The 24,300-nt window shown below is 36.2% G+C and overlaps 1 protein-coding gene across 3 annotated transcripts in view; it reads left to right on the top strand.

Moving 5' to 3' along the window:
- The first annotated feature begins 1,735 nt into the window (after positions 1 to 1,735).
- FBXO11 (F-box protein 11) overlaps positions 1,736 to 24,300 on the top strand; it is a 74,256-nt gene continuing 51,691 nt past the window's right edge. For 2 of the 3 annotated variants that reach the window (XM_036225144.1, XM_016142178.2), the window contains exon 1: positions 1,736 to 2,743. In XM_036225144.1, the coding sequence (XP_036081037.1) occupies positions 2,515 to 2,743 (229 nt within the window). In that variant the 5' untranslated portion in view covers positions 1,736 to 2,514. The remainder of the gene's footprint in view (positions 2,744 to 24,300) is intronic. The other variant, XM_016142179.2, reaches the window with a different exon arrangement.

Here is a 24,300-nt window from a genome sequence, read left to right as displayed (position 1 = left end):
CTAATGTGGGAACTCGAGGTTAAAAATTATAGAAAATAAACAAGCTACATTTTCTTAATACACCTTAATTAACATAAGTAAATCTCCAATTCTGTCATACCAAAATACAAACTATTTATGACCAAGATTTTGCCTTTTATTTTTGGTGTTTCCCATAGCACCTTACATAGTAATGTATACACAGAAGAAACCAGTGCTTGTTGAATAAAAAAGCTCATTTTATTAATCCACTTATATGTATAATAGCATGCAATTTTCCTTTTCTCTCCTACATTTATTTGAACCAAATCTAAAATTGTACTCCTTTGCACCTAGCTAACCACCATAAAATCCAGAGTTCACTTGTTTTGTAACAGCTTCCCTCCTCAAATATTTTTTGAGAAACTTAGATCTAAGTGGTCTGAGAGATCACCTCAATATTACAGAATTTTTAAAAATTTAAAACAAGATTTTATACAGTCCAACATAGGTTCTTATTAAAAGGTGGGGGGCTGATATCTAGAAAGGTAAAGTAATTTGACTAGAGTCAGACATCAAATCAGGGACTCGAACACCCTACACAATACTGGCTCACCTCTCCTTCCTCCCTAACGACATACTTTTCTCCCTCTCAGCCTTACTTTACCATACTTTGTAACCACTTAATTATCTACATCAGACCTAGACAGCAGCTGATCCTATTCAAATAAGAGAAATCACCCAATGATCTGAAAACCAGGGAATCAAGTAAACTGGCAGTTTTACCACATCCATAAAATGGTAAACAAGAGAGAGCAGAGAGAATTGAGAAAGAGAACTTTTTCAGTCATCACAACAGCAGCTAGGGAATAATGCGTTTTCCTTGGGGAGGATTATGCTGAGGGGACCCGATACAGATACAAAAGATAATTCCTCTTGAGGTTTTTTCTTTTCCTTTGAGTTTGTGGCATCGAAAAAAAATATTTTTATCACATAAACAATCATAACCTCTCACCTTTTCTCACATATTATTTTCCAGACCATGACAGAGATCACGTCTCCAAAAAGAAAGGTGACCAAAGGTATATTGCCTATTAACCAGAACCTTTTCAAGACACAGATGAGTCCTCCACAACTACAATTAGGAACCGTCTCCAAACTTCGGTTACCAAACTCAAACTGGATCTCCAAGGTTTGCTAATACCCTCAGCTTGGCTAAAGGGCACAGAATCTCTAGCGCTCCCTACAGCTCAGACTTTGAACCTACCTACTACAGAAAATCCAAGTTACCAAAGATCTGCTCCCTCGCTCCACTTAAAAAATCGGGTGAAGGTGGGGGACTGGGGGGTGCGGGGGGTGGGGGGGTTGGGGAAAAGCTGAAACAGCGAACCAAAGGATTAATCACTTCTTCCCATTACATCAGCAGCCCCCGCCCTTTCCTCCGAGAACCTCCTCTCCTAGAATCGTCGCTACGCACTAGCGCTCTCTTCGCCCACCCCCCGCTCTATTATATGCCCCGATACCTCCCCATTATCACCCGCCCCACCACACTCCCTCTTTCCTCCTTCCCCCTCCTTGGCGGGGGAGGTAGGAAACCCGAGAGAGGAAACAGGGCGTTGAAGGGACTTCGCGATAAGAGCGGAGGTCCCATTGGTCGGATGTTTGTACCGGCACCTTCCATTGGCTACTGGGTCGGAATCCCCGCCCCTCTTCCTCCCCGCCCATTCACCCCTCCCCCTGCCGCCCCGCGGCCCTCCCCCGCGCCCCTGGCCAGCCCCGCGGCGGGGAGGGACCGACTGGGCGAGTGGAGGCTCCGGCGGTGTCAATGGCTCCTCCTGCCACGGAGCAGCAGCAGAAGCAGCGGCGACGGGGCTGAGGAGGAGGAGGAAAGGTTCCTTTAAGGAGGAGGAACGACGACGCCTCTTTTTCCCCCTATCTCCTCCTTTCACACTCATTTCCCCTTCGCTAAGGAGAGAAGGGGGGGAGGAGAGAGAAGAGGCCGAAGAAAGAAAAAATTCCTCTCAGAAATCTCTTTCAGGGGGTGTGGGGGGGAGGAAGAGGGAAAAAAAGAAGCCGGGCGCCCCCTGCTCCCTCCCTCCCTTCTCTCCCTCTCTTCTCCTCCTTCTCTCTTCCTCACCCGCCCGCCCACTACCCCCGCCGCCGGAGACGCCGCTCGGGAGTCGGCGGGACCGGGGACTATCTCCTCAGCCGCCGACGCCGCGCTTCGCCTCGGAAACCTCAGGCGGGCGGACGCCCTTTCTTTCTTTCTCTCGCTCTGCCCGTCTTTCTGTCTCCTTCCCTCGCGGCCGCCCCGCCCGGCGGCCTCGGCCTTCCCCGTGCGTCAGGCCCGCCCGCCCGGCCTCTCTCAGTCTCTGTCTGTCTGCACGGGCCTTTTTCTGGACTCGGGGGCTCGCTCGCCCCCTCAGCCCTTACCGTCTCCCTTTCCCCTCGCCCCTTTTCCTTCCTCCCCCTCTCCCCACCCCCTTCTGCCCGAGAGCTCGCTGTGCGTGTGCGTGTGTGTGTCCCTCCGCCAACGCCGCCACCTCAGCCCGGCAAATGAACTCCGTCCGAGCCGCCAACCGGAGACCCAGGCGAGTGTCGCGGCCGCGCCCGGTGCAGCAACAGCAGCAGCAGCCCCCGCAGCAGCCGCCGCCGCAGCCGCCTCAGCAGCAGCAGCAACAGCAGCAGCAGCCTCCGCCGCCGCCGCAGCAGCAGCAGCAGCCTCCGCCGCCACCACCGCCGCCTCCACCGCTGCCCCAGGAGCGGAACAACGCCGGCGAGCGGGGTAAGGCCGCGCTGCCTCCCCGCCGCCCGTCGGCTCGGGCGCTGGGCCGCTTCGGACCCGCGGGGAGGGAGGCTGGGGCGGGCGGGGGCGGCCTGGGCGCCCCGGGGGTGGGAGAAGGAGGCTGAGTGGAGGTGGGTCCCCCGGTGCCGCAGTGTCAGCCCGGCTGGCAAGAAAAGCCGCGGCTTCCCTACTCGCCTGGGCTCTCGGTCAGGCCGCGCTTTGTTTGGTTTCGGGGCTCCGCACCCTCTACCCCCACCCATCCCTCTGGCTTGTCGGCTCCCTCACGGATCCCGCAGGAATCTGTTGGTAACTGGAGGGAAGGCAAAGGGTGAGATTTCCCCCTTTTCTGCCGTCTTCCCCTGTTTAGTCGCCCCCTTTCTAATAGGAGGTGGGGGGAACGACTGGGAGTGATCGGGCGGTGGGGTTGGCTGGGGAACTTGTTTTCCCCCTTTCCTCGGTTAGCCTCCCCCTTCCTGTGGAGGAGGGGAGAGGGGGAATCGGAGTGGTCCGTGGTGTTGGCCGAGGAACTTGTTTCCCCCGCCCCCCCTCTCTAGTCACGGGGTAGGGGGAGCAGCGACTCCTCTCCCAGCCCCACAGTGTTTGCTGCGCAGTTTGGCTTTAGTTACAGAACCCCTGGACAGGACCCGTTAAATCGAGAGCTTTAAATAAATAAATGTAGAATCCATCGGCCATTTCCAGCCCCCCTCCCTTGCGTGCAGTGCAGTTACCCTTCCGCTTTATCGACACCCCTCTCGCTTGTCCTCCCGTAGCGAACCCCCACGCCGCCGTGCTACCCTCCATCTCCTAGTGCGTTTGAACGCCCCTTAGAACCGGCTGTGTGTGTGTGTGTGTGTGTGTGTGTGTGTGTGTGTGTGTGTGGTGTCCAAGGCCTAGTGAAATGTGTCATTTGGACCCAACTGTGCAGCTCTGTCTGATAACCACCATTGTCTAAGGGCTGAGGCTCCCGGGGGTTGAATTCTCGCTTTACCAGAAATAATGTTCAGTTCTACTTTGACGATATGGTTATTTTGGGAGGTTTATGAGGTGAGGTGTTGCACCTTGGTCTCCAAACGTAACTATTCTCTGTTAATTAGCTGTTCTCAGTGGGAGTGGAGGTCAGTACCATATTTATGTGTACGGTTGTTGTTTTAAGAAGGAGGGGAATTGTTAGGAGACATTTTGCGTGTTTTCGTTGTTGGATTAAGGTTAATTTTACATGCGTTGGTTGTCACACCTCCTTTGATTAAGGGAATTGAGATTAAATGCCTTTTAAAATTTATACATTCTTTAAAAACTGTTTCATTGTTACACTTGATTAAAATACTTATGAAAGGGAGATGATAATCTGAAAAATAGTTTAAAGGATTTTCACTAGTCACTGTTACAGATAGTCCTTGAGAAAGCAATTTGGTATATGTTGTTTGAAAGAATATGATGTTTCAAGCCAGTTAGGTCTTGTGCAACATTATTGGTAAATGTGTTTTAATGATTTCTTAGATACATTTTTCCTTTTTTTAAATTAAAAATATTTGTAATTCAGTCTTTTCCTTTCACATTTGTATATCAATCAGGGTTCTCCTGTGTTCCATTCAAATAATATTCAGTTTTCCTTCCATAATTGGCACTATATATAATGGAATTGACAACATTTTTTGAGAAAACAATGGCACTGGTTTGAAATCCTAGCATAATAAAGACTGTTGCTAGATGTAAAGCTTTTTCAAGATGTACCGATTTGTTAACGTTAACACAGAATCAGATTCTTCAGCCAAACTTAATTTAGTCTCATTGTCTGTTTTTACATATTCTGCATCTCCTTTTCACTATTTCGTGTGTGATTTCATTGAGGTACTTTTATTTTGGATACTCTTCTTCATTTGTGTGAAATTATTGGCTGCTGAAGTCTTTACTTTTGAAGTTGACTTGGTTGTTGGCAGTCACATGCTGGAGTGTCAATTTTCTTGTCGATGTTCATAAACTGACTAAAATGTTCATGGATCAAAATTTCAGTATGTGCCTAACCAAATGGTAAATGAGATTCACTGTAGGATTGTTGCTTTGCTACAGCTAGTAGAAATTGTTCTGGAGATTCTATGTTGGCACAGAGGGGAAAAGAACTGGCTAATTAGTCTTCAGAGGAAATATTATAGATCTTTTAGAGGGCAAATAAATGGCCTCAAAATGAATAAATCATTAAGATGAATTAAAATACTAAAAATAATATTTTGCTAGCTTTATGTAAAAATGTCATTCTTTGAAAATTGGCGATTCGATTACATTTTTTAAAGGTACAAGTCACATAATGATCAGAAGTTAGCCAAGAAGAATACTTTTTATTGCAAAAGTTTTATTGAGCATGCAAAGTCACTATTTCTGGTTTGGATAGGAGAGGTTTTGTTGTTTAAGAATATTCTGTTTCATAATTTTGACAAGATAATTAAGGAACTACAGCTAACACTGTGTGTGTGTGTGTGTGTGTGTGTGTGTTACAGAACCATTACTAACTTAATGGTTCTGTAACCCTTGCATTGGAGTCTTTGATAGAGTTACATAATAGTGGATCAGACAATTTTCCAAATAGGGAATTGAAGAAGTGAGCCTCACTGTTTTAAAACGAGTTAATTTCATTTATATATAAATTCACTTATTAAATATAAAGGATGAACTTTTGGCTTTTTAGTGGTAATAAGATAGTTATAAGATAGCATTTTTTTTCCAAGCAAAAATGGTCAGAACTGGTTATTTACTTCTTTGCCCAGGGTTAATTGGTGTAAAACTTCCTTGACATATACTTGTGCGCGCGCGCGCGCGCACACACACACACACACACACACACACACTGGATATTGTTTGAAGAAGAATGAAATAACCTTACAGAGTGAAATCTTAGGACTTTTCAAGCCTTTCTTGGGAGAGAATTTCTTACACTGATAGTCCAACTAAACATTAGTCTTTTTAGTCTTTTAATTTAAATTCCTGAGTTTAGGATTTCACATACCACTTTAAACTCCACGTAGGGACACTTTGATAATACATTCCAGATTGAGTGACACTGAAAGCAGAATGGGATTGGATTTTTTATATTTTTCTTTTAAAATGCTAAAAAGAGTTTAGCTTTTGCAACTTGTTCGGCTAAATTTATTTTGATACCTATTTGGTTGTCTTTTACTAGAACTGTGAGGAAAGTTTACAAATCTGCAGAAGTGCTGAGGATTCTGAGCACTTTTAGTTTGTTAATGGATTTGTTCTTAAAATCCATTCATTTGAATTGGTAATAAATGCATGTGATTTAAAATTCAAAAGTCCCTTCCCTATACCTGTCATCAGCTACCAAATCTTTCTGCCTGGAATCAATCACTGTGTTTTTCATTTATTATGTTTTAATAAATGATGAAAGTTGATTTCTGAAAATCTTGATATGGAAGGTAGATGTTTTGGAAAATAGGTGTAATTTTTGTTCTAATTATTGGAAAAGTCATAAGATTGTTTTGAAGTGCTGAAATTTTAAATGATCATTTTATATCAAGAAATTTAATGAGTGCAATATATTAATGGATTTTGCTATTAATTTCTAGTCTGAAATAATTATAGAGTTCAAACCTTAGTCTCTTTAATTCTGTATTTGTGGGATAAAAGTATCACTGATGACCCTAGAATTAAAGGGTATTTTCTGAAATAATTAGTGTGTCATATTACATAAAATAGTACTGATGGAGCTACATATTTATAATGAAGAGTAGCCAGGAAACTCCTTAGTGTTCTATTATTCATGTTAATTATACTTTCTGTGGGATTATTCTAGCACATGATATTTTACCTTCCAGTTCTTTCTATTACTTGGAGAATAAGAAACTTCTGCAACCTCTCTAGATAGAAGAGTTCTTGTCAAGGAAAATGATTTTTCCTGTTTAGGAATTAAGTACCATGAAGTAATTCTCTCTCATCTGGTAGCTAAACCCTCAAAGTATTTACATCCCACAGGAGGAAAGATGTTACCCAACTCTGTGTGTGTGTGTGTAGCCTATTTTCTCAAAGCTTAGAAATTACTTGAGGAATAGAAATGGGATGACAATGCTGATGTTAAAGTTCTGCTGATTAGGCCTAAGAGTTGTCCTAGTATTGCTTTTCTCTTTCTTCACTCAAAATTCTGGCAAACCCAAGGAAAGGCCAGCCAGCTTGGAGACCTACCAGGTAAGGCAAGAACCACCAAGTAGATCCTGACCTGTTAGTGAGGACCCTTGGACTTAGATTTGGCAGAATTCAAGGCTAGTGAGTATTTTCTTAGTTTTTTTTTTTCTATTTGTCTTAAATTTGAAAATAATCTTTTAAAAAAGAAAAAAATCTAAAATAACGAGTTATTTCAACTTTTGTTCTCTTATTGTCCCCCTAATGAGGTACTTTTATTTTTCATTTATCTTGTCCCACTGGTCTCTGAAGGATTATTTTGGACCTTCTCTTTCACTGATTTATCAGCCCTTCAAATTTCATTCTTCCAGAGACTTCTGGTTAATATGTGAGATTGTTAGCAAGGTGCCCCCAAATTGCATTGTTACTCTCTAAAAATAAAACTATGAGGAAGCAAAATATAATGGATGAGACAGTTAGGTTGTTTGAGTTAGAGCTAGCTAGACCTGGGTTCCAGTCTTGCTATTCCAGTAAGGAGCTGTTTGACATGGGGCAAGCCATAACCTCTTAGAGCTTTACTTCATTGTCTTTAAAATGAGTACGATATCACTTGCTTTATGGAATAATTGTAAAGATAAGAGATAGTAAGGTATCCAGCATATGGTAGATTGATTCTTTCTCTCTGTCTCTCTCTCTGTCTCTGTCTGTCTCTGTCTGTCTCTGTCTGTCTCTGTCTGTCTCTGTCTGTCTCTGTCTGTCTCTCTGTCTCCGTCCCCACTCCTTCCCTCTCCCCTCCTTTCTTCCTTCCTTCCTTTTTACTTTCTTACGTCCACAGCACCTGGTATTCCAAGGTGTTCTCCCATCCAAGAACTAACCAGGCCCTACCCTACTTAGCTACCAAGGTCAGGCACGTTCAGGGTGGCATGGCTGTAGACTCTAGATATTTTCTTAAATATTATCTCATTTCACCCTCTTAATAGTTCTGTAAGATGGACATTACATAGCAGTGAATATGCATAGTAAGTAGCAGAGAAGAATTTCAAAATTGATTTATTTTACCTAGTCTCTCCATAAACAAGGGGAGATACCAAAATACATTTAGCAGACTATCTCCATCACTTTCAGGGGAGAGAATAAGTAACCTAGCCTGTATAGCATATCTGTCCCCTGTCTTGTTCCATCTATCTTATTGGAGACTGATATAGTCTGATGCCATTGATTGTTAAATCATCTGGTTTCACATTTTCTAAGTTAACCTTCTGATCATAATATTACCTCTCATGTAGATATATCTCCAGAAGAGATTGCACTGATTGGCCAGCATGTTTTTCCAGCTTGTTGATGAGATCACTAGCACTCATTGTACAAAGGAGGGTAGATTTCCCTTGAATTACTCATAAGTTATGAATAAAGGGTATTAGGTCATTTTAGCTCATGGTTCTATACTGAACTATTTCATATTTCAGGAAGGAAAAAGATATGAGTTAAATTAGACTTAAGTAGTAATTTTGACAGGTTTGTAGACTAGTTAATCCTTTCGTCACCATAGCTTGGTGTCTTTACATGCATAGGTTAGGGTTTTTGTATACATTTGCTTAATACAAGAAATGTGCTTAATCTTAATCCTTAGAAAATAGGGAAATGAAACTAACCTCCTTTTCATAATTTATTTTAGTTGAAGGCAAATGTTGAAAATATTTACTTTGAAAATGAATGCATTGTGTATTTTTTATTTTAAACCACCAAAAATGGCATATAGATTGTGTATATTAGTTTATGCCCCCAATTTCTAAAAACCCAGTTGTCAAATGTTCTGCCTTTCTACCAAATGGAAAATTGTGTAACTGTTTAAAAAGGAGAACAAGTTATTAAATGCTATTCTCTCAACTGGTGGGTAAACCTTAAAAATCATTAAGGAATACTTTCACATTTCATGAGAGAAGAGGTGTCTTTCATTTATTTTGTGAAAAGAGCCTACTTTTCTACTTTCTCATAGCTTAGAAATTGAGTGATAGAGTAACAATCTGTACATTAAAATATTTTCTGGTTACAGTGATAATCTTATTCTCACTGTTTTCCTTTAGTGTAATACACTCATGTTTCTGATGGGTGAGTGGGTTGTGTCAAAAATCTTTGTCAAAGTTTTTCTTTAGTGTGAAGTTAACTGGCTATTCTCAACGTTCAACCTTTAGCATTGATTTCTTTAGTACCATTTATTGATTGATAACTAACTTGAACCAGTTTAACCTTTGCTGGTTTGCTGACTACTTGGGTTTAGGTATAAGAATTCTTTTTTATATTCAACTGTGAGTTTGTATCTTGCATCCATAGTATATAAAAAAACAGGTGGCTTTATGAGAATCCAACACTGCAGAGGAAGGCAGTAGGAAGAGGAAGAGCATAACTGTTCTTTATTCACCTATTATATTTTGAGATGGACAAGGTTGATATACAGTATACATTATCACTAGTAATTGTGTCTTCCCACATAATTGATTATACTTTTTTGAAAAAAAGAAGGAAAAACAAGCTTTAATGAAAATTAGAAGTGAGTAAAATCTAACAAATGAAAAGTAGGAGTCAGTCCAGGTTTGTATCATGGCAGAAAAGAAGAATGAGAAACTTATTTGAAAGAAATTGGGATGGGTGACAACAGTGTATTTTGAAATCTCTCTCTTTTTGGGGGTGGGGGGCAGCAAAGTGATTGTATGGTAAAAGAAATTGTGGAATTGTTTTTCTTTACAGGGAAGTACAGAACTAATTCACAGTTATGTGCAAATAACTAATATATTCATAATCCTTTGAAATGGATTTGCATTTTTAAGAAGGTGGTTACTTAGTCAAGTTTTGGTATTTTGGGCCCAATAAAAGAGGTAGGAAAAATAAGTGATTTGGACAAAGACTTTAGGTGGGAGTGCTTCCTGGGAGGCAAAATGAGCACATCAGGGGAAGGAGAAGGAGTGAAGGTTCTTGCAAGAATCATTGACCTTACACATTTATTGTTTTCTCTAATCTTCTGACCCTAAAATTTTTCTTAAAGTTTCACTCTTTTTTTAAAAGACCAATTTTGAGTTGAGGATTGGAATGGAAAGAAAACGAATTAGAGCAAGTAGGAATGCCAGTATGTATGGGTCACTTAAATTAGTAGTGGTCATTTGAATTAGAAACAGTCTGTATATAATTGTTTCTATATCTATGTGTATGGGTACTATATGTATAAATATATAGTGATTTTAAGTATGGAAATAAATTTATTAGTCTGTTTTAAACTAAGGTTTTAATGAAAGTACAAGTACACAAATCATAGGCTGTCATAGCTTGATGACTTCACAGGTGATCACATCTGTGTAACCATTAATACCTAGATCAAGAAATATAACACTACCAGCATCCCAGAAGTAAGTACCACCACCCCCAAGTGCCTTCCCAGTCACTACTGACAATCCTATGTTTCTAACTGCTTGAATTATTTTTCCTTGTTTTTGAATTTCATGTAAATGTTAAGTGTGCCTATGTGTCAGACTTCTTTTGCTTAATATTGGTTTGTGAGTTTCATACATGTTGTTGCTTATAGTAATAGTTTGTTCATTCTTGTTGCTGTGTAATATTACATTGTATGAATATACTACATTTATCCATTCTACAGTTGATAGACATAGAATTGTTTTCCTATTTGGCTGTCAGGAATAGTGCTGCTGTGAGTATTTTGGTGAACACATGTATGCATTCCCTATAAATTTTATACCGCAACATATATCATTGCTTATCTTTTCCCAAAGACAAAACTTTCATTTACAAGAACACACTTATTTGCAGTTAAATATGATCTTAAATGTTATTTTAATTCAATCTCTTTAACTCAAGGGTTCCCAACCCCTGGGCCTGTTTCATTTACAAAACTTTCATTTATTTATAGAAAGATGAAACAGCTGTAAGACAGATATGAAATGGCCTCATAATTATGTTGCTAAAATGCTTAATGATTTTATTTCAAATATTAGTGTTTTTCATAAGTCTTTTGGTGTGTTTGCTCTTGCATCCTTTAACAGTCCACTGATAGGAAGTTTACCCATCAACTGAGTATACTTTAATTTTCCCGAAAGATCATAGATTGGATTACTTTGAGAAGGGGAAATCTCTTTTATACTTAGGAATTATTTTTGAATACTGTGATTTTAATATGTGATTCTGAGTCTTCATTCCAAAAACTTGCTTCTTTTTGCTACTGCTATAAATATTTTTGTTTTTTCATTTTAGTTTGGAACCCTGTTTTTTTTTTTTTTTAACTACTTTTAAGCTTACCCTTTTAACTCCTGTGAAAATATTTTGCTATTTGTGGTTGGTTATTTCATTTTCTTTTTCCTACATATCTTGATTATCCTTTATTATCTTACATTCAGTTAAATCGTAAGACCTTCACAGAAAAATCAGAGCATATTTTGCTCTCAGAGTTGCTTTTGTAGTCCTTAAGCAGATCCGTCAGTTCTGATGTATAGGAAGAAGGTGTAAGAGTGCCTCTGCCAGAGTCATGTTATTCTTCAAGTGGAAGTTAGTGGTTTATAAGCTTGCACCTCCTATGATACAAGTATCCCCAAGAATCACAGATGAGGCTCTGTTCTTAAGGAACTACTTTCTAGAAACCAGTGATAAAGTAGCTATAGATACCAAAAGAGTAAGATTTCATTGTTTTATGTCTACTCTTTCAGCACTTAACAGTCCAAGAACGGTTGTTACCTCTTGTCCATAACAAGCGGCGTAGTAGAGACCACCACCTTCCTTTGCATTTTCCTTTCCTTTCCTTCCCCCCTCCTCCCCTTCTTCTGTCTATCTCCTATTCTTCCCTTTCCTCTTGACATATAACCACATTCAGGAAATGTCGCTGTTAAGTTTGGGCATAAGGAGCCTGAGCTTTTTCAAAGTGGTATTTTCTTTTTTTCTAGGGTGTTTATCTTAAGCTCATTTCTAAATTAGGGGGTTTTGAATAAAGTGACTTTTGGAATGCTCTAAAACTTTCTGTATCATCTGAGTTACCAGTATACATTAGGTCTGAATTTCTTAGGTATTACTATATATTCTTGCCTTTATGGAACTTACAGTTGAGTTAGAGCAGCCGTCCTCAACCTTTCTGGCAGCAGGGACTGGTGCGCCTATGAAAATCTAAAACCTCATGATCTGAGGTGGTGCTGAAGCTCTGCTCACTTGCCCACCACTCAGCTCTTGCTGTGCAGCCTGGTTCCTAACAGACCCAGGGGTTCAGAACCCCTGAGTTAGAGACTGAATTTAAATCACATTTAAAATCAAGATGAATTGCAAATAAATGTGTTGATATTTTCATTGTCTCCTGATACATATATTTTTAACAATGGAAATACACACACATGCACACATACATCCATGTGTGCATGCATACACACATGGTTTTATTTGTACCTTTATCCTTAAACTGTCTGCAAGACCAGGATCTGTTTTCTGTGAAATGCTATTAAGATGGTTTGCTATAACCCCCTGCTGTCTATTGTATGTTCTACCCTTTAATCAGTCATTGAATTACTTTTGTGCCACACTTAGAAAGTTGTAGCCTCAAAATTAAGCTAAATTATAGTATGTTTATGTAAGTGATTAAGAAAGAAACATGTGCCCAGCGAAGGAAAGTACCTGCAGAGTTGGGGTCATCCATCTTGTTTTTATAGTATTGTCATCCTTTGTTATAGTCATTGTTTTGTCCTTGTATCCAGAAGCTGAAGGTAAGAGAACAGATTTAAGTTAGTTACATTATATGTTGCTAGAATTTATACTCCCCAATTGCAAAGATTCTTCATAGTATCTGTAATCCTACACACCAATTAGTTGTAATTCTCAGGCTGCCTTGATGGATAGTTTTGATTCTTGGTGTATCTGTTGCTGCATCTCATAGGGAACTTGTCCTCTATTTCTGAGTCATTTGTTTTGAGAACCTCTTAGCTGAAATCTTTACAGCTGAAAAACTGAGCTGGGAAATCTGAATGTAGTGAGCTTGTACAGGGTCTGTAAAGTTAAGTATAATTTTAGAGGGCTAGAAAAATGTCACTTACTAGTCATAGACATACATTGACAACACACAGTGAAACTGGGAATATGCGCTGTTTGTTGATTTAGTGAAGTGTCTAACAAATTTTGGTGAAGTGTTAGCAGTAGTGTGTTGGGATGGTGACGGCAAGGTGATTTTTATTACTATTTCTACACTTGTTTTGCAAATACTATACAGAATCTGGAAGGAGGTAGGTTTGTATTTTTTAAAAGAATTTAATAGTTCCGATTGTGATGTGAACTCATTTTGATAATATAGTCCTCACACAAGTCATTTTAAATTCGAATAAAAACTTGAAATGTTCCATTTTTCAAAGCTGTAAAGTGTGTTTTTAAATGCTTATTAATTTATGGACATTTTTAGTTTTTATATTCACAGTAACTTTAGGATAATTGGTACCATTATTTATAGGTAATGAGGCTAATTGATGATCAGAAAGTCAATTCAGAATTAAAAACAAAATTTGATATTCGAACTTTGAGCCAGTGAAGTCTGTCTTTCTAGGATAAGTTTGTGATTATAGACTATGGTAGTAAATACATACAAATAGTATTTTAATTACATGGTTGGCTGAATGATAGAAGGTGGAAATTTAGTGTGCAAACAATTGGATAATTAGAACAGAGAAATTTCTTTATAAGGTCACAACAGGTGGGTATTTCTTTTGTACCTTGGTGTGGTATGGACTCATGTCTATTTGATAATTTTATGTAGGGATATTTTCATAAAACTGGAGTTAACTCTAAAGAAATAAATGATGGTTGATTAAGTTGAAATAAATTGCTAAGGTAAATTGTTTTATCATTATCAGTAAAGAAAACACACACTCCCCTTTTTAAGATAGTATATTCTAAGATGCTTTAGATTGTGGGACCTAATGTGTTTGAGAATAAATAAGAACCTGGCAATGATTTTTAAGCTTTTGAAGCTTAAATTTAGTTATTAGATTTGCAGTTAACTCATCTCACACTCAACTAGTCTTCTGATCATCTTACAGACTCTTTATAAACCTAAACCAAGCAAGAACATTTCTTATTAGAAAATACACTACAAATCTCCATTGAAAGAGGTGAACTGTTTGTTTTTTTTTGTTTTTAAAATAGGGACTACTGATAGGGTTTAGGGCAGTTCAGTCATTATGTGTAGATTCTAGATAGTAATCAATATCGTTTTATGAAGAGCTGATTACAAACGTATTTAAATATTTTCCCAAAACAGTGGTTTTTGGTGGCTGAAGAGGGAACAAGAGCAGCTTAGCCAGATTTAAAGTTTTTATTCTTTTATGAAAGTTAATCATGTTGTGACAGTTGGCAGAAATGTTTTTAAGTTGTATTATATGGAGAGTACAATGTATAAAAATAGTGCTAATCATTTTGTCAAGTAAACATTTAGTAAATAATTGTTTCTACTTCCCTTCCACTTCCTTCTCTGGACCCAAATCTGTTCATATAATTACTAATTTAAGTTACTAAGCATATTAACTTCATAAATAATTTTTTCAAAATGGTATAAGGTTAAGTACCAGAAAAAAAAAACAAAACCAAGCAACAAAATCAAATTACTTTGAATGGTCTGTTTAAAAAAAAAAAAAAAAAAAAGCAAATGTGCTTTAATCTATAGAAATAATAGAAAAATAGTCACAGAAATGCATGTCAGAACTAAGTATAGCAGCAAGTGATGTGGACTATAGTAGAATGAATCATCCTAAAGCATGTGCGCCCATGTAAACATGATATTGTATCATAGCAATAAGACTTGTAAAATGTTGTAATTGTTGGAAAAATATGTCTATTACAAAAAAATTTAGGTGTTATTCTAACGAGAGAAAAGCTAAAGGATGACTAAACCTTTCACTTGGTTAAAAGTAATCTTAAAAGAAAAATGTTACTCAGTTATTTTTCATCTTGCTCAGAAATTAGAGAAAATGAATTTAAATTATTGCATTGGTGATTTAGATTGTGTAAAAATAGCTGGTAAACTCAAACAGGTCACTAAGAAAGATATACTTTTTGGTGGCAGCTATTAGTAGTAGGTGTTTTAATTATCTTAGAGATGGTAATGAGAAATTATGGAATGTTAGGAATAGAAAAAAATGTAGTCCCAATTCTTGAGGTTTGTTTACTTGTTTAAGGTGACAGTTGGAATTAGAACCCAGGTCTCCTGACTCCCAGTCAGTTATCTGTTCCTGTTTCAGAATTTTATTATCATTCTGTTTGTTTTACAGTATAGTGATTTGTTGAACCTATTGATCTGGTAAAGTTTTCAGTAATTCCTTAGTTGAACAGAAATTAATTTTTTAGTGTACTTGTCTTATTGAGTAATATGAATATGCAAGTACAATTATAGTTTTTTATTGCTTGACTTAATTTTTTCATTATTTTGTTTTAGCTGTGACTGGTTGAAAATGAGCCAATGATATTATTCAGTGTAAGGTGAACCATGTTGATGATAGATTCATGTGATAATTCCCCCTGTAACTGATTCCAGGTGCTCAAAAACTGGTTAATGCTTTTTTTTTTTAAATTGTTTATTGGGGTAACATTGGTTAATACAATTATGTAATTTTCAGGTGTAAATTATAATTTAACATCTGTATATTCTGTTGTGTTTACCACCCAAAGTCCAGTTTCCTTCAGCTACCATATATTTGACTCCCTTTACCCCATCTGCCTCTCCCTCTTTCCCTACCTCCTACCCTCTGGTAATCACTAGTCTATAGTCCATGTCCATGAAGGTTAATGCTTTTGAAGAGGTAAAGCAAAGTTCTTTTCCATTATGCATTCAGGAGTCTATTTATGGTAATAAGGTATTTCAGAGCAATAAGGAAACAATTTACTATTCAAAAAATGATATTGAGACCAATGGTTATCCATTCGCAGGAGCATTCAGTTAGTTTCCTATTTTGTTCAGTACCAAAAAAATACATCCCAAGTGATTAAAGAGCTCAACATTAAAAAAAATTTTTTAACATGAGATCTACCCTTGTAACAAAGTGTGCAGTACAGTATGGTAACTATGGGTGAGATGTTGTACATCAGATCTTGAGAATTTACTTAACTGAAACTCTAAATCCATTGATAGCAACATCCCATTTTCCCTTCCTCCACAGGCCCTGGTAACCACCACTCTGCTCTTTACTTCTATAAGTTTGACTATTTTAGATACCTCAAAGAAGTGGAATCATACCATATTTGTCTTTCTGTAACTGCTTATTTTATTTAGCGTAATATCTTCCAAGTAAGAGCTCAACAGATTTTTAAAATCATAAAAGAAGTAGAAGAAAGTACCTTTTCCTAACCAAGGCCAAAAAAAAATCCAAAAATCATTAAAGATCAAGAAATTGATTGCATAAAATAAATTGAAGGTTCTGTGCAATGAAAGGTGCTATTAAACAAAGTTAAGGCAAATGACAGACTGGAAGAAAAAACTTTGCACCTTATCTAACATACAAATGATTAATAGAGTTTTTATAGAAAAAAAATGTTGAGAGAAAATATTAATTATCAAGTTAAGCCTTAGTCTTTTTAAAAAGTACCTTCAATCCCATTCGCCTCCTTACTTTCACACTTCTCAGAAGCTAACCAGTGTCATGAATTAGATATGAACCTGTTCATTCCTTTTAAAAAATACTTTTACACGTGCGTGTGCATCTTGTAAATACTTATTTCTAAGTTGTTATGGTTGTTCCTGTGGGAAAGTAAGAACTTGCCTTCAAGATATTTATGGTTCACTGGGGGTAAAGAGGACCATAAAATACTCCCTCAAAAGATATTTAATGTGTAAGTGCCAAGTGAGTAGTATAAATCATGAGTACCTAGCATTCTAGAAATTTGTAAATAAGTGAATTAATACAAAAATATATCTACAGTTAAAAGGAAGGTCAGTTATTTTTCTTATGTGTGTGTTGTCCTCTGAATTTTTTAATGCATGTGTATATAAATACACATACTTTTTTTTCATTCAAAAGAAACCACACTGTATGTATTAATTTGTAAATATAGTTTTTTTACTTAAATATATCCTGGGCATTTTTCTATATTGATATAAATAGAAAGTTATCGCATTATTTTTTACAGTTGTAGAATAGGCCATTATATGACTATACCACAATTTGTATTAAATATATCTCTTGATTAATATTCAGGTTCTTAATTTCCACTACTATAGAACTGTAGTGAATGTCTTTGTACAGATTTGTCACAATTTTAGTAAATAATTTTATAAAAGTTTTGAGTCAAAGGGATATTTGCATTTTAGTTTGATAAGTATTTTTAAATAATACCAACAGTAACGTATGAGATTAAATGTTATCGAATACATGATATACTTAAGAGCAGAGGGTAAAGTAGTCAGTCCGAAGGCTGAAATGGTTTGGAAAGATTTCCCAGAGAAAGTAGATGCTTAAACTGGATCTTGAAGTATGAGTATATCACATGAATAGAGGAAAGAGGATGGGGTGGGAGAGATATTCTTAGTTAAAAGGAAATGGGCCAGACAAAGGGCATTGCAAGAGTTACTAGGACAAAATTTTTGCTCTGTCATCATATTCTGTTCATCTCTCAGTTTACTTTATGTTAAAAAGGACATTAAAGTGGAATTTGGGCGCTCTTCTGTCTTCAAGGCTTTGTTTTACCATTTGTGGAGTAATCCAAAGTATTTAGTCCAGAATTCAGTTTTCTATACTTTGGCTGCCTGTTTTTCTTTTATAATGATTCTTTTGACAGACTCATCTACATATTGTTCCTGAATGTACCATACACATTCCTACTATATATGTATAATTTTTTTGACACTGATGTAAAATTTTGAGCTCAACTAGTTGCTTGACTTCCGTATTTGGTCACTTCCTTTTGTGCCCTCATGCCTTCTTGGTACCTACTTATATCCCAGCCTGAGGTGCTTGCTGTCATTTACAGTTGTAGGTAGGTCTGTTTATGCTTAATGTGCCAAGAATTATCAATATTTGATAATAGTTAATATAGTAAACTTATTTTGTCTGTGTCTTGAATGTTTATTTATAATACTGTTTGGCACTGTAGTTTCTGAAAACTCAGAATGTATTTTCCTTGTAAACAGATATCTATTATCCATGCATGAACTTATAATACACAATAGAAATGATGTATGACTTATATGTTAAGCATAATAAGAAAATATTTTGAAGGCACTTAAGTATCAATTAAGTTATCTAGATATCCATGGGAAAGCAGGGCAAGAAATTTTTGTAATAATAATTATAATTACTGTTCAGTAGTTGTAATATTATTAGCCATCATTTATTGATCACTCTGTTCTAGATAGACACTAAATGCTCATTTTATTCTTATAAAAGCTCCCATTAAGTAGGTAATATACCCATATTACATATGAGGAAACAAGTTTAGGGAACTTAACTCCTCTAAAGAACTACTAAATGGCAACTGTAGGGTTAGAATCCATGTCTTTTCTGATTAAAAACAGCCTGAATAAAGTTAGAATTACTATATTATGCTATGTCAGTAATCATCTCCCTTGTATAAGTTTTTGAAAATACATATTTTTAGGAAATATTCGTCACATGAAAATGATCACTAATTGCACTGCAGTTACCTGGAAGGCAGGAGTAATGAATCATCAATTATGTGTTTCCCAAGAAAATTTTGAAAATTCAGAAAAGCATAAAAAGAAATTGAAAATTAGAAACAACCAGATTAGAGAAAACATTCATTTCTTTTATTTGCTTTAAATATAATATATGGAAACATATAAAATTATATAGACTATTTTCATTGTGATCATGTAATCAATATGTATGTATAGTTTTGTATTCTCCCTTATTTAGCATATTATCATTTCCCCACTATAAATTCATATGCATATGTGTATGTATTCTTTGAAAATAGTTTTCAGTGACTACATAATATAGTTTACATATGTTCTTGAGTTCATTTCGTATTTCTTTATTAGTTGACAAGCAGGTTACCTCTAATTTTTCTGTTATACATTACATTGTAAGGAGAAATCATCAGGATGGGTGCTGTGAGTTCCAGCATTGAGCTTCCCCACTTTTCCAAAGACAACAATGATAAATTAAACATGCACACACAATTAATAACCAGATTTTGGCATGAATATAGCTACATAAATCTGCATCTTTCCCCTTTAGAAGTCATGAAAAGGAAAAGGAAGAAAGAAAAGGCTAAGAAAAATACCTCAACTTCATTTTCAGTGAACTGAAAATAGTAATAGTAGACTCCAAATTATGTTTAAGGGCTATCAAAAACACCTTATGACAGAAGCAGTGAGCTTAAATATACTTACTGAAGGTGAGGGATTCACCTTGAAGTTCAAAAGCTAATTCTCTTGTTTGTAAGGGCTGGTGACAGAAATACCTGGTTTGAAAAGGTAGACACACACACACACACACACACAGAGCACCATATGTACAGGAACCAGCTTTTTCCCTATATAGCATCAAAGGAAGAGAGTCTTTGGACTATGAAACCTGTCCTTTCTTCACTCCATACCAGTAAATAGCTGGTTCAGGATGATCCAACTTATTTTATGATGAAAAATATAAAAGAAAGTGACATGACAGCAAAACTTCCAAAGGACTAAGGACTCTCATTAGAAAAATGTTGAGCAGATAAAATTGTGACCCAACATTTTACCATACATTTATTTAGGGTTGGGAAAAACTTTAAAGTTCTACCCCCAAAAAAAGAACACAAAGCAGAAATGCAGGAACTCAGCGAGAAGAGATCACAAGGTAACAGAAGATGAAATGTGAGATGAGAGAACTTAGAAATTAAAGAGCAAAGACTAACAAATGTAGATGAAATTGGAAGGAGCACAAGGAACAGATGAGAGCCAAGGAAAGCACAATAAAGGGTATAGGGTTAAAAATAAGAAAAATGGACAACATAAAATGGAAATAAAGATTTTTTTAAGTTTTAGAAAATGATTTTTTAAAAAAGGCAATAGATCCAATACACTTAAAATTGAAAGCCCTATAGTAGAAAACAAACAATACAAAAGAACGAATTGTTATAGATACAATTAAAATTAACTTAAATTTACATATCGAAATGGCACCTGTGCCAGAGAAAACTGACCAGAATGGTTATAAAGATAAAGATTCTTTTAAGCAGCCAACCACCCTCATCCCCTGAACAAAGTCATTTATAAGGAGTTGATATCAGGCTGGCCTCAGATTTCTGTACAACATTCAATACCAGAAGACGGTGGAGCAGTGTTTACAAGATAAGGAAGTAAAGTGGGAGCCAAAGATTTCATATCCACTCAAGCCCTTCTTTAAGCATAAAAGATACAAACAAAACTCAGGGAATATTGTTTACATCAGCCCTTCTCAAGGAAACTACTAAAGTATAAACTTTAGCCCCCGAGAGACATCTGAGGAAAGGATTGGTGTGTGTGTGTGTGTGTGTGTATAAAATAATCCTAAAGACTAAAACAAATATGGAGATCATGGTGACAGAACATAATACTATATGCCCTGGTGATGTAGGAATGATAGAACTAATGAAATTTGAAAAAAGATAGGTTATAGATTACTTTATTGTAATTACTGGTAGTCAACAAGATACATAAAGATCACAAATCAACTAATAGAAGTTTAAGCATATTTAACATGATAGAGGAATCCCTAAAGATAACATTGAATAAATCAGATGGGGAAGGAAGAAGAAACGTTAATTTTAACATTGTTCATATTAAGGAACTAATAGATATCTAAAGGTAGAAATCTAGGGGAATTCTGTTAAGTTGTCATTATGAGAGTAACCACTAGAACAGAAATATTTACCTTAGTAAATGTTGAAAAAACTACAAACCTACCAAAAGAAAACATACAGTGAAAGAATACTTACATACAGCCACACACATGTAACAAAACATGACAGTACTAAGACTAAAAACATATCTTTAATATAAAAATATAAATAGGTATAACTTAACCTTGAAAAAGATCTTCAGATTAGATTCAAGGCAAAACCAATTCTGTGGCTTTTACAAGGTATACACCTACAATAAAATGAACAGTTAACATTATAAAAGATGTGCAAAATTAACAGAATTTAGGGTGTCAAGATCTTAATGTACAAGGTGCTCACACTAAAAGCAGTAGGAAAAGAAATGCCTTTCTTTAAGAGAACACCAAAAGTTTAACAGCTGTATTTGTTTATCAACTAAAATAGCAACCCAAGTTAAGATGAAATTACAGAAAATATGAGGGAAAATTGAAACAGTCGGAACTATTTAATTGAAAGATACGGAAAAAAAGCCTTGAACAAATGAAAGGACATACCGTGTTTTCAGGATATGAAGACTACATTGTAACAGTTCTCACTGAGGTAATTTACAAATTAATTTTTAAAACTAGACATACTAAGTCCAAAGTTAAGAAGGAAAAATAAGAATAGCCAGGAAAACTGAAAAATAAAAGATAACTAGCTTCGTCAGATATTAAAACATAAAGACATAAAACAGTGCAGTACCAGCCAACATACTTAACATAGGTCAGTAGAATAATAAATAGAAAGTCTAGAAATAGTTTCAGATACATATAAAAATATAATAAAGGTGACAAATCAGTGGAGAAAAGATCAGCTATTTGATTTACTCTTGGGGGTCCCTGGATAGCCATACGAAAGAAATTGGATCTGTATTTCACACATATACCAAATGGATCAGTGAAAAATCAAGCTTGAAAGTAACAGAAGAAAACATTAAAGAAATTTGAAAAATAATTTGGTGTGGAGAAGACCTTTTAAACTGACTCCAGAATTTATAAATTAATGGATAAATTTTACTACATTAAAAGAACAGTCTCCGAATGGATAAAGAAAATATGATATATACATACAATAGTACTATTCAGCCTTTGAAAACAGAATGGTGGTTGCTCATGACTAGGGGGAGAAGGAAGAAGGGAGTTGTTGTTCAGTGGGTATAAAGTTTCAGTTTTGCAAGATAAAGTTCTAGAAATCTGTTGTACAATAATATGCTTATAGTTAATACTACTAAAGTGTTACTTAAAAATTAAGATGGCAAGTTATGTGTTTTACCAGAGTTTTAAAAAGCACTCAGTATTAAAAACCATCATCAGTAAAATCAAAATACATGTTGAAAACTAGCAAAACTTATCTGCAATTCATATCACAGAGGATATCCTGGAAACACAATTAAAAGATCCTGCAGCCTATTAAAAAGTGAGCAAAAATGTGAAAAGGTAATTCATAGAAAATTAAATGCAAATGGCTTGTAAGCATAGGAGAAGTTGCTAACCTCGTTCAAAGTAATAAAAATTCAAATCAAACTCATGATATAGTTCACCTGTTAGGTAAAAATGTAAAAGTTGGATAACATACTCATGGAGTAAAGGCTGTCTGATATTGCTGAGAATGCAACTCAAGATAACCCATGTGGAAGGCAATAAGGTGCTGTCTCCCAGAATAAAAATGTATTTACTCTTAAAAACAAAACAAAGATAAACTATCTTTGGATTTAAAAGAACAAAAACAATGTGGTAAGTAGGAACTTAAATACATGGGTTTACCGAATCTGCTTTAGAAGCAGACAGGTGCCCCTAGAGTTCATTTCCTTCAGGATAGAGACCAAAACTACCTTATATTGGTAGACAGATTGGGGAAGGGAAATACAGAACTTGTTTGTTACTACTCAAGAAACTAGGGGACTGAGATAGGAAGGAGATAAAAAGGGTTGTGTGATCACTGCTTAGGGATATGGCTTATATAAATATTCACAATGGTGTAAGGAAGCAGTGAAAGCCTTCTGGACAAGATCTGGGCTAACCTACCCATGAGTTATTGACTGGATCTCTAGAAAGAGAAATCTGCAGCAATGCTAAGCTTCATTCTGGGGTATGAGGTTTGGGTGAGAGGTGTAACAAATGAAAACTGTTAAGAGTTAGGTAAGCACATAAACATACCCAGCAATCTGTACTGCACCACACGCAACGTTGACCTAGATTTACGATGAACCAGCAAATGAAAATTCAAAAACACACAAATGAAGCTAACCCTAACAAAAAAGGTCAACACCTTCATTAAAAAGAATGGTAAAGAAAATGCTCTCTGTGTACTGATAAGGAAATATCTCCAAGATTTGTTGGTTAGTGGGAAAAAAGGATATCATAGTACAGTGTTTATAGCACATTTCCTTTGTGCAGTAATAGGGAGATAGATATTCTCATTCAAGTAAATCCGTAGTCTTTGACGAACAGTCTTAAAGTGACTAAGCATATTTAAGATCCTAAAGGAGATAGGACGGAATAATAACAATGAAAGAAAAGCAAAATTAAATAGATGTCAATTAACAAATGGCTATATAAAAAGAACTCTAGAAATCATTTAACTGAACTCAGTAAATGAGTTGTACTAGGCTGAACACCGTCAATAAAAGAATTAGTGAGTTGGAACATGATGTTGAGGAATTCACCCAGAATGTAGCAAGAGAAGTGAAAAATATGAAAGTAAATATTGAGGGTAGATTGAGAGATTCAAACTTATGTCCAAAAGAAACTTTAGGACAGATTAGAGTAGTACAGAAACAATATTTAATGAGAAAATGATTAAGTTTTTCAGAATTTAAGTAAAACCTATATGCCCTTATTGAAATTGTATGCTGAACAATTGCTTAGCAAGATAAATACCAAAAAAAAAAAAAAAAATCTCCTAAATGCTCAATAATGAAATTGCAGAATGTAAAAAATAGTTCATTAAAATGATAAAAGACCAGCGTGCCTACACCAAAATATCCATTATACTAAGAGTGTATTTGCTGAAACAGTAATTTCCAGAAGATAATGGGGTATTCTTTTCTCAAAATGTACAAGAAATATAACTGTTTATGTTGAATTCTATCCCTACTTAAACTGTCAGCAAGAATGAGGCACAAAATGAGGATACATACAAAAACTAAGAGCTTATCATTTACAAAAACTGATGCAAGAACCAAAAGATATACTTGAGCTGGAAGAATAATAAACCAGAGAGAGGGAGGAATTGGATAAAATAATAATTCATCATGATAAAAGAATTGGTAAAAATTGTTACTAAATAAGGTTTACTATTGTAAATATAATAGTTTTAAAGGTAGGACTAAAGTTTTGGAGAGTAACAAGAAAATTAGAAGAAAGGAATTACATTGAATCAAGAATGTTACTATTGTTCACAAGAACTGAGTACAGAGATACTAACTTGGGGGCATCTCACAAAAATAAGTATCTGTTTTTGTGACTAGGTACTTTGCAGTCAGACTACCTGGATAAAATCCTAGTTTATCCCTTACTAGCTGTGTGATACTAAGGTTATTTCACCTTCTTGTACCTAAATTTCCTTATCTG

Source organism: Rousettus aegyptiacus, unplaced genomic scaffold, assembly GCF_014176215.1.
Source record: "Rousettus aegyptiacus isolate mRouAeg1 unplaced genomic scaffold, mRouAeg1.p scaffold_m13_p_7, whole genome shotgun sequence".
In the NCBI taxonomy this organism is placed as follows: Eukaryota; Metazoa; Chordata; class Mammalia; order Chiroptera; family Pteropodidae; genus Rousettus; species Rousettus aegyptiacus.
The sequence above is the reverse complement of the archived record's forward strand: the minus strand, read 5'-3'. Positions and strand labels throughout refer to the sequence as shown.